The sequence below is a fragment of the Drosophila teissieri genome, chromosome X (assembly GCF_016746235.2).
Source record: "Drosophila teissieri strain GT53w chromosome X, Prin_Dtei_1.1, whole genome shotgun sequence".
Classification (NCBI taxonomy): domain Eukaryota; kingdom Metazoa; phylum Arthropoda; class Insecta; order Diptera; family Drosophilidae; genus Drosophila; species Drosophila teissieri.
The window spans coordinates 9784965-9798747 of NC_053034.1; the positions used below are offsets into that span (position 1 = coordinate 9784965).

Genomic DNA, 13783 nt, shown 5'->3' on the forward strand with positions numbered 1-13783 from the left:
ACAGACTTATAAATTAACATACACAACAATTTGTAATGATAAATTGTATGTCCAAATAAATGGTTTTCTGAACGCCTGTTAGCTATGTCACGTTCATGTTATTGTATAAAACTAAAAACAAAATAATAAAAGAAACGCATAATTAAAAAAAAAATATTACTAAGTACCCGTTCAGGTATTCCATGCTGATTTCCTCCACATTCTACTACAGAAGTGCGTGACACGAAACACGAACAGCAAAAGGCGAAACATCGGCTGAAAATGTTAAGTCGGATAACAGCGGCGAGCGGCGACTCTGTAGATACATTTGCTCTCCGGGGCGATCAGTCTCTCACAGCCAGCGAATAGCTGCGTATCGCATCGCTGCGATCGAGCGCCGAAGAAAACCGAGCCGAGGAAAACGTATTTCCACTTGCCTGACCATAGATATTTTGCTGGCGCAGCTCGCACTCGCACTCGCGACGGCCAATGAAAAGTGCAGTGAATGTACCAGTTGTCGATGATTTTTTTTCCTGTTGCGCGGTTGCCAGTGCGAAAAGAATAGAATAGAAAAGAAAAGTGCTAATTGTGCAATTGCAATTGCAATTGATTGACAACCCGAGCGATCGATTTTATCGGTTGGGGGGCAGTGCGTTGGATCGTTAGATCATTCAAAGTCAAAGATGAAAACATGAAGCCTGCCGCCGCCGTCGCGAATCCGAATCCGAATTGAAAGCCACTAAATAGTAGAAGGCAGCGAAAGGCAGCGAAAGGCAGAGGCAGAGGCAGCAGACGCAGATCATCGCAGATCATCGCAAATCACCGCAGATCGCAAACAACAACCAACGAGTGGAGAAGCGAAAAAGTGAGTGATTTATTTATTGCACAGTCACAGTCGGAGAACCAGAAACAGCAACAGAAACAGAACCACAAACAGCAAAAAGCAACAGAAAACCGAAACAGAAACAGAGGCTCAGGTTATGATTACTTGTGCCCATCCGCGCCGGCAGAAGCCCACTTGCATGCGGAGATCCCCCCGGAGTCCGGATCCTCGTCTACGATCTCCCATATCCCATCTCCGATCTCCATCCACTCACGGCTGGTTATGCTACTATATATGCTACTATATATGCCACTACGAGTATATATGCTGTGTTATGCTTTATGGCTTATGGTTATGCCCGTCTGTTCAGCTTCTGATTCTGATTCTGCTTCTGTTTCTGTTTCGGAAGCGGCGGCGATGATGATGATCTCCGCATCTCGTGCAGCTGGGGGATTTGGGGATCGGGCGTGTGGACTGGCGAGTGGAGGAGTGCGGGAGTGGGGGATGCGGACGCAGACACACCGAAATGGAATGGAATTGAATTAAATCAAATGATAAAAAATATAAATCGAGTGTAGAAACAGCACAGAAACAGAGGCAGCCCTCTGTGCGGTAGTGAAAAACAAAAAGACACGGAACCAAAAAAAAAAAAACAAAAAGAAGCGAAAAATCGGAATCGGATCCGCGCGCAAAAAACAGAGTCCAAAACTGAATTCGTATCCGAATCCGAATCTGAATCCGAATCAGAAACAGAATCAGAATCAGAGAGACACAATCATAATCACAGAACCCCTCGTGCAGGGCGGACAACTGATGAGATGGATGGACAGATTGGCTGTGCCATTGGGGGACTACGACTACTCCGACATGTATTCAGTTGCAGATACATTTACAGACACAGATACAGATGCAGAAACAGAAACATAAGCGGATTCAGATAGAAATTCAGAAACAGGAAGGAGCAGACGCAGATGCAGATGCAGATGGAGATGGAGATGGAGATGGCAAAGGGTAAACCGGAGCCGTCTACGGCATCCGCACTTGTTGGCTGCTCTTCGGGCTCGGTGTAATAATAATAAATAGGAAATACATTGAACTCCCCGTCTAAACATTGCTTACATAACGCCAGAATGTCAAAATTCCAGTGTAAAAATAAGTTATATGTACAGATACAGATGCAGATGCAGATGCAGATACAGATGAGGTGCAGATACAGATGCAGATGCAGATAGCATTGCCACAGATGTACTGTACTTGCACTCTGGCTAGGTGATCGCATCGATCTGTATCTTAGTTCCTGCTGCTAACAACTAACAAGTAACAACACAACCCCTCTAGATGTTGGCCTTACAAACTTTGGCAGAGGATTGGCACTTTGTGTTGGGGCTTCACGCCAGATGTCATGTTCTTGTTGTTCCAGTTGCGTTCTCCTGGGCAGGAACAACATGGCCAGCACACTTGGGTAAACACCTCTTTCTCCGCTGTTTTTTGACTTGGTACAATTAACACATTGGACTGGTGGAATGATATGCTTGGTTATAGAATTATATACGCAGTATTCATGCTGAAACAAGGAAATACTGCTGTTCTATGATTTTCATTGAAGTACTTTGGTTTGTCAGCAGTTTTGTTAGCTCCAATCCCGCAGTGATTTCTTGGCCAATTTAGCAGATAGTCTAAGTTAGCACTTGCTAACTGAAAAACTCTGTGCAATTCCAATTTCGAGCCAACTAAATTGAGCCGCTTGATCGGGTTGCGTTCCCAGCTCACAGAAACAGAAACTGATGTTCCTCTTCATCAGCGTTGTTGTGTGCCATTAAATCCCAATCCCCCTCCTCCCTCCCCCCTCCCCCGTTGCCCCATGAAAAGTGCTTAATGGTTTTGTCGCGTTTTGGAATTTACACAACACAAAACACACAACACACGAGAGACACAACGAGAGAAGACAAACAAGACGACAAATAAAAAGCGGAAAAAACGTGGAAAAAAAACAAAAAAAAAACCGTCCAACAGCAGATTCAGAATCATAAAATTCGTGAGCGTTCAGCTGACAGTTTAATAAATGCCGCTGCCTCTCGCTCTGCCGCACTCGCATCCATCAGCTTTCATTTGCTGCGATTGCGATTTGGATTGGGATTGGGACTGGGACTGGGATTGCCGAGGCTGCAAGTGGGCGGCGGGGTTGGCATAGTGCCTCTTCGCGAGACCCCAACGAGAAGAATCAGTCGATGGAATTCTTCGCAAGACTCGCAAATCTCCCGTTTGGCTGTTTACAGCCCTATGCTGCTGTATTTGCCCAAAAGTAACTATATCTACAGTCACTTGAAATAAATAAAAATCGTTGTTTAAGCAGGGTCTTTAATGCAAAGTCTTCCTAGAGTTGTTTCTTCTTAGAAACTCTACTATTTTCCAAGCAGAGTAAGGGAAAACCTTCTCTGCTTCATAGTTCATATGTCACATATCTGCCTATTCCATTACTTGTTCATATGCTTAACCTACTCAGGCTGTTTATCAGATTTGAAACCTCTGTTCTGCGTGTCCAAAGTCAACTCCTCTCTCCTTCTTGCCCAGAAATGGTTCCCTTCGCAATGGGCTGCCCCAAGATCATGACTTCACTTACTGCTGCCACATCTTTGCATTCAGCCAGTGGATTCCGTTTGATGTGCATTTTATTTTAGGTCGCGAGTTAAAAATACGCCAATCTCTCTGCTGGTGCTTTATTTTCTTTGGCAGCGACAACCGCCAGCTGCTTGGGGATACGGAAAGGGACACCTCCTCCTCCTCCTGCTCCTCCTCCTTCGTCTTCTTGCCACTCTTTCAGGCAGTGCGCTCCTTTGGACAGTTTGGTAATTGCATTGGAAAGGCGGCAAGTAAATGGCTGCCCCACTTCGTGCCCCACCCACCTTGGTGGCGTGTATTTGGTTGCATTGGAGTCGCTCGGTTGACCCGGTTTCGATGGGCACCTCTTGCTCCTCCGCGCCAGCGCGTTGTCCGCCTCCTGGGCAGTCGCCTCAGCTTCAGCCTCAATTAGTGCAGCATGAGAGGCAGCAGAAAAAAACGCAACATGATTTAAATTGCTGTCACTGTCAGTTGTCAGACAACGGCGAGAACAGCAGCACGAGCTACAAAAACAACAGACTGAGACGGAGGACAGAAGACACAAGGCAGAAGATAGAAGGCAGAAGACAGAGGCGATCGCAGAATGTATCTTATAGATACACGGCTGCTGACATAATAATCTCCTTGCCACCCACCCTTTGGCCGCCTCCAGTTGCGGCCAGAACTCAGCCCATGTGCTGGTGCTGGCTAAAAGTGAGCTGCTTCCCTGGTATCCACCAGCAGCCACCAGCAGCCACCAGCAGCCACCATTCCGCTGTCACTCAAGCTGTCCGAGGACTGGCTGCTCGTCTTTGGCTGGCGGAGATCGGCGATCGCTTTGGGTGCCGCAGCCATGATCCACATTCGGTTGGGCAATATGAAATATGTGTATGTGATGCAGTATATTTAGAGTGCTCCTTATGAATTCGCACAGAGAAACTATTCCATGCGGTTAACAATTCGGAGCACGATCTGGCTACTATTTATGGCTGGACTGCATGGGGCTCTTAGAATCACGATCACGATCAGTGGGTTGTGGAGAAAGCACCTCGTCGGTGGACTCGCACTCAACCGGAACCGATGGACAGGTTTCCATGTCATAGACATTGCAGGGAAATAAAATCTAATCAGCATAAACAAACGAGCTTTTAATGAGCAACCGCTGGAGGAAGTTCGAGTGCCATATAGAGAGTTTCCGATACGGAATGCATTTGAAGTAAATATGGAAAAAGTCGTCTGGAACACTTGTCGCTCATGCTAATGAGCTCCACGGCTCCACACCACTCATGTTTTAAATTGTCAATTGATCGCCAATTCCAATTCCAATTTCACCCGATCGATTCCTCCGCTGCTGGCGCGTAACTCTATCCATCCGCTCGAACCTGAACCCGAACCCGAACTCGAACCCAAGTCCGCACTCAGTAGGAGCCTCCTCCTCCTCCTCCTGCTGCTGCCCCTCCGTGCGATCCCACACACCAACGTATGTAACCCCACCCGCGGCTTTGGTGACGGTGGCCATAATGGTTGATTTTAATTAAATATTTCTTCTTCCTGTTGTTGTTTCCCTCGTTCGCATTTGGGTTTGGGTCTGCTCTATGGCATGGCATGGAATGGATTGGCCATGGCGGTGGCCCCATGCCCGTGTCCCTGCCATCCGCTTCCCGCTTCCCAGGGCACGACTAGTGCACGACCCCACCCCACTCCATCCCACTCCATTCCATCCCATCCCATCCAATAGGCTATACCATCCAATCCTATCCCATAGAGTTGGTGAATGGCCTGTGATTGTGGCGAAAGGGAAGCCCAGATTTTCCAGGGAAAAACTCCGCAGCGGCTTCTGGTTTTCTTGTTTCTGGTTTCTAGTTTCTGATTTCTGATTTCTGTGCTGTGATTTCTGGTTTCTGGTTTTTCGGGATCGCCTAGGGACACCATGCACTTCTTCGCTGGAACGGAAGTGGGCAGTTGCCTGGCCTTCTTCAGCACTCACTCCTCTTCACTTCACTTCCACTTGGCTTGGCCGTCGCGTTTGCCGCATAAATAATAATCGCTGTCTATAATAGTTTGTCGTTAATGCGGCACAGGAATCGAATCGAATCCGGGGAGTAAACAAAATGTGGAGACGCACAAAGAGCAGGGGGCATGGGGACGAGGATGAGCATGGGGATGGAGATGGGTATGGGTATGGAGATGGGCATGGGTATGGAGATGGGCATGGGCATGGGTATGGGGATGAGCATTGAACCCAAGCTGCCGTTGATAGTTGGAAGTCGGTGGTCTATGGTCGGTGTCCGTGGTGGGGAACGGTGGTGGTACAGTGCCCAGCACCCGCCATCATTAAAGTTGATTGCAAACTGTACGCATTTATGATCGCCATCACCATATAAGCCTCATCAACCCGATGATGATGATGATCGCGATAATGATGATCGTCATCATGCTGATCTTCATCATGATGATAATGCTGATGATAAAGCTGATGATAATGCTGATGATGATGATGAGGGAGATGATGATGATGAGGGAGATGGCGTCGCATTATCAGCAACAGAATTAGCATGCCTATGACCGTTGGCCGTTCGCCGTTTATTAGTTTGCCGTTGCGCGAATTATTTTTATAGAAGATGGCTTCTGGTCTCCAGCTGGCTCCCAAGTGCCTTCCATATCAATAAGCACTACTATTTTTCCCAGTTTCTCAGCAGAGTTTTTCCCATGGGAAAACTGTGCAGCTGCCGGCCAGCGAAGCCATTAAACCATTAAAAATCTTACAAAATCCATAAAAGTAACATTGTTTCGCGCTCGTTTCTCTGCTGCAGATGATGCCGCCAAGACTGCCAGGCGGCGGCCATGGAGCAGGAGGAGTCATGGGTAGTCGGAGCACCAGCAGTGGCCACCACTTAAACACAATGTTTCACAAGCGCCGACGGAGGCGACAGCAGCACCACATCAGTATCAGCCACGGCAGCTACCTGGCCCTGCTCCTGCTCTCCACCACCTGCTCCCTGGTGGCCACCAGCGCCTCCGCTTCATCCGCATCATCCTCCACTGGCATTGCGCCACCAGATGCGCCGCCGGTCAGCCAGTTGTCCATCGCCTCCAGCTCGCCCTGCGCCCCACAGCATTGGTGGGACTCGCAGCGGGATCGCTGCACACCGTGCACCCGCTGCCAGGGCGAGATGATACCGCTGCGTCCCTGCCAGCTGCACACGGACACCATCTGCGGCTCCATATACGACCTCAAGATCGACTGGGTCGTCCTGGCCAAGACCGAGCCCAACTGGAAGGAGGTGAGTGCATCTATCGCTACCGCTAACTAACAGGGACTTACATACTATCATGCAACTCTCCTTGCAGCGCCGAAAGTCGTCCGAGTATGAGCACTTCGAGCACAATGCCCCACTGCAGCACCTGACCCACGAGCAACTGCAGCAGCTGCACGAGGAGGCCGCCGCCGCCTGGGCGCTCGACTGGCAGACTGGCGTCCTCTACGTGGCCGTGCTCACCTGCCTGGTCTTCTTCTCGGTGGCCGCCTGCATCCTCATCCATCACATGCGCCAGTGGCGTCGCATGGAGCGTCGCCTGGACCAGGGTGAGTACTCCATCCGAGCTCCACGCACTCCACTTTCCCATTTAGATCAGTGGCTCCACTTGGAGTTTCACACGCTCCCGGGCACATTTCACTTGCCAAAGGCCCTGCCACTGATTTCGAATGCAGAACGCGTTGCTTGCTTAAGGGCCCCGCGAGAGTTCCAAATCCCCGCCAGCAATGCCCTGTGTGTTTGGCATGCTTGGCATGCTTGGGGCATCGCTTTGATTGGCCGTTCTGCAGTTCAGGGAGAAGGGCATACATATTTATAAGGCGACGGGCCCAGAACACGACACTTTGATGTATGGTGGCCCGCGATTCCGAGTCGCCAGTCGAATTCGAATCCGAATCCAAATACGAATACGAATCTCTCGGCGGCATCGGCAGTGCTGAGATTTCCAGCGAATTGCTGCACGATCAGCTGGGCAGGCGGTGATCCGCAACTCCGCCACACCGAGGAATACTAACGAGGCGGTGGCGACCAGTGGACTTGGTCTTCGCCAGCGCCTGCGACAAAGTAGAACGATATGTCCAAATAATTTTGGCGCAAGCGAGTCCGCGATTCGCCATTCGCATGCCAATGGCGAGCACAATTAGCAGGCACTGTGCGTCCTCCTTGGGAACAAGCATGTAGAACTTGACCGCAACATGGACGTGGCGGCACAGCACAGTACAGTTGCCCTTGCCGCTCCGAAATGGAGCATGTCCAACGGTGGAGAGCGCTTGTGACGCACAGACGCGGGCCACATGTTGCAACACCAACAGCCGCCCCGTTTTGCTGCAACTTTCACCCCGCCCACGCAGCTAGAGATCTGTAGCTCCGTAGTTCCAGAGATTCAGAGATTCAGAGATCCAGAGATTTATGCCGTGTTTTGATAGCGCTTCTTGTTGATCTCACATAGTGATTCTTGTTGTGCTCCGGCGTGTAATCATAATTCAGGGCGTGTCGACACTCGGCGGCCCACGCAGCGTGTCCAGCGTGGAAAATTTATGCATTTGCAGCTGCAGGAGGAGGAGGAGGAATTCAAGGGGTTGGGCCAGGGCACTTGCCCAGCCGGAAACGAATCTCGGCGGGCAGGTAAAAATCTCAGGTCCCTGCAACAGAACGCCCCCATCCGCTCAAGGACAAGCGGATGTTTGTCGAAACATTTCCGCGGGCATGTGGAGAAATTCCGAAATCATGTCACACAAGCGAGAGGGCGGGGAAAAACATGTTTTCCACACCAATGCATGCAGACAGGGACAGCAGGCAGGAAAGGAAATGAAATGAAAATGAAAATGCCCTGGGAGTACACACAACAAATACATACACATGCCAAATGCTAAATGCAACAGAATTCGGTGATCATCGACAGATTTAAAACAGTGTGACAGGCGGAGAGGTAAAGGGGCGGGGCTGCTGCACTTGAGGCGGAGTTTCCCCGCTAATGGTGATGGTGGTGGTGGTGGTGCTGCTGCTCCCCCAGCTCCAGTCGCTTCCGCCTCGAAGGGATCTATAAATACGCAGCCAGTTCCCTTTTCCTTGGCCAAATGATTGAACGGCGACCAGCTGCTGCTGCTGCTGCTGCATCCAGAGCGGAAAAGCAGGGAAGCTGGGAAGGTGGCAAGATGGAACTGCAACACTTTCCGTTCAAGCGCATCATTGACAATTGGGCATCAGCAACTTCAGCCCATTCCATCCCATCCCCTCCTAGCCCATCCCATCTCCTCCTCCGCGAAGAGCGGAGCATCTGCCTCCTTCACTGGCACGCGCTGTGCAACGCCACTGTGCAGGAATCTGCATCGCATCTTGCGGCCAGGCCATAAATATTCGCGCGAGGCAACTGCCACAGATTGTTGCACATTTCCTTCTCCGTGTTTTTCGCGCTACGCAGCCCATTTCCATAAATAGAAACCAAGATGTGCCAGCTCCATCTCCAGCTCCATCTGCAGCTCCCAAAGAACCGGGAAGCGAGAAGGGGAAAGGGTCTGGTTTTTGGCCACACCATTTGCCATTCATCGATTTTGTCCCACTTTGCGATTCATGCAACAGAGTTCTCCTATTTGCTTCCTGGACGCTTTGGCTTTGATTTTCCACCCAGTTTCTCCGCCCGCCCCCTTCCACCTTTTATGTTCACTAATCTGTTCAGAGGAAAAATGGATAGATGGAAAATCGGAAAAGCGAAGCAGCGCTCTACGTGCGGCACACGTATGTACATATGTATGTGTTTGTTTGGCCGCAAAATGGGAATGAAAAAAACACGAATTCACATCAAGAATCGAACTGCGCAAATTTGAAAATGGTTTCGGCCTCGCTTCGCTTTTCACTGGCCGCTTGTTGTTTTCTTTTCTATTTTCCAAGAGATTTTATTGTTCGCGCTGCCGCTGGCCGATTGTTTATAATAAAAGCCGTTGAACGATGGCCCAAAAGGCCAGCAAGAAGACACAGAAGGGGCACCACATCACCATCACCATCATCATCATCCTCTCCATCATCATTATGATCATAGTCGTCCACGGGCGGGCGCTTCTCTTGGGCAACTTGGAACTTAATTTCGGTGTTCGCCTGCCCGAGTTTATAAATAAATGATAAATTATCTGCCGCTGGCCTCGTTCGCCGCCCACTCCCACTGACCAGGAGGAAAATTGTTTACAATTCGCAATTCAGTATTGGTATTCGTGAATCGGGATTTCCTGTGTGCCACCTAATAAACATTAAAAACACTGATCGTAGACAATGGAGCATAAACAGCTCGAACCAATTGCGAATCCAAAAAGAGGTTTTTCCACTCATCACAGCACTTTTCTTTGCCTTTGTTTTTTTTTTGTTTGCAGATGTGGAGGAGCTGTCGACCAAGCTGATGGCCAAGCTGGCGGAGGTGCAGAGCCTGGACGGAGGCACCTTCTTCATCGGCAACGCGGACGCCTTGCGAGGACTGCCCGCCTCCGCAGCGACGACGCATCCAGCCACGACGCAGTCGGGGATCTTCCAGCCACAACACGTGCTGCTGCCTGGTAAGTGTCCGAAGTTCCAAGTCCCAAATCCCCGATCCCTGCTAGAGCCTAGCTCGGCCACTTGAGGTGCCTGGCAGGAGGCGGGCCAGGCCATGAACTCCCAGCGGGAATCCTTAGTGCAACTGGGCGAGTAGCCATTAGTTGGGTTTTCAAGCCATTTGCATAGCAGTATCTACTTTGTTTAAAATACAACCAAGAAAGTATTGTCCTGGTTTCAGAACCTCTTTAAGTTCAACAAAATTACCAGTTTCAGTTATTTTTTCAAATTAGTAAAGTAAACAAATGAAAAGGTTTTCCAAAGAAGTTAGTTTTGATCATATGATTTACAATTTGCCATATTTAGATATGAATTAGTTTTAGGTGTCAGATCAAAGATACGATGCTTTTTCAACTCGAAATGTTTTGAATTATAAGAATTGCCATTAATGGCAGTAATCCGAGTGCGCTGACCCCAAGTCAATCGGTGATCTTCAGATTGGCAGACCCCCAACGAATCCGAGTATTCGGAATGCAAATGAGACCGAGATATTGAGGGGCGCGGATGGAATTTCAATGACTGTCAATGGCTGTCACTCGGTGGCCTGCCCAACTCATGCGAACTCTTGTTCACCCATCCTTCTCTCCTTCTCCATCTTGCAGAGAAACGCGGCAAGCAGCAGGAGCGACGCATCCTGAAGACCCTGCAGCCCGGCAATGTCTACATCGAGGAGAGCAACGCGGGACTCGGTGGCATGAGTGGCATGGGCGGCATGGGCGTGGGCATGGGCGTGGGCCTGGGCGTCCGTGGCTGTTCCGGCCTGAAGGGCTGAGCTGAGGAGTGGCGGGTGAGGGGACATACTTAAGCAGTGGCTATGCGGCAGCATCAACGCAGGACGAAGCGAGAATGCATCCGGAACACGAAGCGGAACCGGAAACGGAACCGGAATCGAAACCGGAAACGGAAATGGGATTGGAGAAAGAACTTTGTACAAACAGCCGCTTAACAGGAGGAAGACGGAAGGGAACCGAAACTATTATTATTTTTTATATAATTAATCTTATTCTAATTATTACGACTTTTTTTTTTCTCTTGTCCTAATATTTAATTGAATCGTTATGTTGACTTGTTTGTAATGCGCGGACAGATGAGGACGCCGGGGGAATCCCGAGCGATGCGGCAGAATGTTTTGTACATAGAGATGAGGCATGTGGCATGAGGCCCACCCACGTACGAGTATATGATAGAAGCGATTTAGATTAACAAATCTCTACTTAATGTAAATACTAAGGCGATCGAACACGCGACCCCAAACGCAACGAATGCACCACATCGTTGCGGCTTGGAACGAAACCAAGTAATATTGGCCAACATATCAGCTTCTATATGCTTGCAACGCATATGGAGGCGCGTATTGTTAACATCACCCATATCCTAGTTCTAGCATCCAGTATACAGTATCCAATACCCCGTAATCCCACCAGCAAGTTAAAATATCTAACGACAGCATTTTCCGGCTAGCTGCTACCGAGCTTAATCGAATTAACTGCAACAGCAACTGCAACTGCAACTGCAACTGCTTCTGTAACAGTAATGGTAACAGTAAAGATACAGATATAAAGATAAGATATAGTAATAATGCTAATTAACGGATAACTATATCGATAGGGAGAAATGTCTATGTTCTAAGTGCTATCAGTGTGCAACAGCAATAAAAACTTTTATGATTATACAACATCTGGCTGTGTGGCTATATCTCTTTATTTCACCAGTTTTTGGATTTACTTTTGAAGACTTTGAGCTGATTTTGGGCTCCGGAGAATCTCCTCCTCGAATCCACGCAGTGCTTTCTGTGGCCCCACAGTGTCTACGATCCCAGCATCGGCGTAATGGAACTGTCGCCTTGGTCGCCATCTCCATGCACAATGTGCCCGGGAGCACATGCAACATATGCACATATGTAGTGGCATGCATAATTGCGCGTCTATGGATGCCACAGATCTTCTCGAGGAGGGAGGAGCGGCACATATGGATGGGGGGCTGGGGAATCGGATTGGGAATGGGAATGGAAATGGGAACGGGGACGGTGAACGCTGAACGCGGGCCAGGAAACGTCTTTCAGTGGAAATGAAAATGAAAATGGAAATAGGCAGTGGCCTCCACCTCCTGCTCCACCTCCTCCTCCTCCACCTCCTCCTCCACCTCCTCCTCCACCTCCTCCTCCTCCTCCACCTCCTCCTCCACCTCGTCTAGCGTTGGGTGCACTTTGCATTTGGCATTTGCATTTTTACGGAATTGTCTCCAAGTTAACATTGAAAATGGTCATCTGCGACGACAACAGCGAATGCCTTTGCATTTATTAATGTTGCTCGTTGTGCAGTTACACAATCCTAAACGATGCCTGTCTATACATACATACGAGTACGAGTATAGTACATATTATTGCCAATAATATTTGTAAATGAAATTCGTATAGATGGCGACGCGCAAAAAATTTCCAATGAAAAGCCAGCAGTTTGCACCCATCCACATCCCTCGCATTCCCCCAATCCACCACGAGTATTGACCATTCCGCGCACGGAACGCAAGACTTGCTGATGGGAGATTGCCCAGCCATGGGCCTTTGCATGATGGCCTGGCCAGCAGAAATTAATTAGCCGCGACGTGGAATAAATTAGCGACTGCCGGACTGGCGGACTGGCGTACCAAAGAGTTCAGAGTCTAGAGCTGCTGACTGCTTTCGCCTGATCCGATTCCGATCCCGATCCCACAAGGGATCATCCACCACCACCACCACCAGCAATGATCCATCTAGGTGTCCGCTTTCGCAGCGCAGCACGTTGTGGCGCCTGCAGTTCCGATTTCAGCTTCCCCCAGTGGCCCAGCTGCTGCGGCACATGCCACACTCATTTGGAGTATTTTTAACATGCAACACACAGGCTGCATTGTCGCAGCTGCTCGAGATGCACTTGAGATCTCCGGATGAGTCGTAAAGAGCAAAAGCGGAAGGAAGTGGGCATTAGCCGGGAAAGCCAGATATTGTGCCCATAAAGCCATTCGGTGTCGGAAATTAATAGCCCATGGCTGCTCCTCACTTTGTTTCATATTTTCTATTTTGTTGTTTTGTTGTTTTTTAGTTTTTTTTGGGGAACGTGATTGCCAATTGCTCAATGAATCAAAAATAGCGCCACGAGTGCGGCACTTGAATGAGGAATGGAGAATGTCGAATGGATATGGGAATGGGCATGGCAATGGGGAACGCTGGCGGGGATCGGCAATCTGGGGACTGGACAGTAGGAGCACGGAGCACGGAGCTTTGGAATGCGCACGTCTCTCGCTATTTGGCTTTCTGGCACTGGGCACTTGGTACTTGGTACTTGGTGTTTGGCACTTGGCACTTGGCACTTGGCCATCGGCCGATGGCAATGGCAACCTGTCCAAATGCGGTCAACATGGCATTTGATACGCTTTGATGGCGCATTTGGACTTCGATTTCGATTCGAATTTGGCCATATAGTGGCCGGCGATTGTGCGATTTTTGGCCCGTTTCCGTTGGCCGAGAAACGAGTCGGTCGTTCCAGCGGCGGCGGAAATGCGAAACGAAAATTGCTAAATGATCGAGGGAAACGAGGGTGCGGCGCAGAGCGGCCTGATGGGAAAAACAAACGAGCGCATAACAACGCATATGCGGGAAAACCTCGGAGCGGAAAGCCGACAGGAAATGAGTTTTCCCCACCCCAAAAACATTTAATTGGTTAGCAGGCAGGAAGTGAGTGGGAATCCCAGCGAAGATCTAGGCAACCAAAGCTGATGAGGGAGCTGACATTGG

General features: G+C 49.4%; 1 protein-coding gene across 1 annotated transcript; it reads left to right on the forward strand.

Annotated features, from left to right (window-relative positions):
* The first annotated feature begins 340 nt into the window (after positions 1–340).
* On the forward strand, positions 341–11673 carry LOC122623725 (tumor necrosis factor receptor superfamily member wengen). The gene is made up of 5 exons (XM_043803038.1): positions 341–844; positions 6214–6684; positions 6752–6986; positions 9798–9977; positions 10617–11673. Exons 2-5 carry the CDS (start codon positions 6214–6216, stop codon positions 10784–10786), a joined length of 1056 nt encoding a protein of 351 aa, XP_043658973.1. The 5' UTR covers positions 341–844; the 3' UTR covers positions 10787–11673.
* Positions 11674–13783: the final 2110 nt, after the last annotated feature.

What these genes read in the sequence shown, in the direction of transcription:
- LOC122623725 (XM_043803038.1), top strand. Translation starts at nt 6,214, where the DNA reads ATGATGCCGCCAAGACTGCCAGGCGGCGGCCATGGAGCAGGAGGAGTC. An exon ending in CCGAGCCCAACTGGAAGGAG is followed by an intron (nt 6,685 to 6,751) that starts GTGAGTGCATCT and finishes CTCTCCTTGCAG; the next exon opens with CGCCGAAAGTCGTCCGAGTA. An exon ending in GGAGCGTCGCCTGGACCAGG is followed by an intron (nt 6,987 to 9,797) that starts GTGAGTACTCCA and finishes TTTTGTTTGCAG; the next exon opens with ATGTGGAGGAGCTGTCGACC.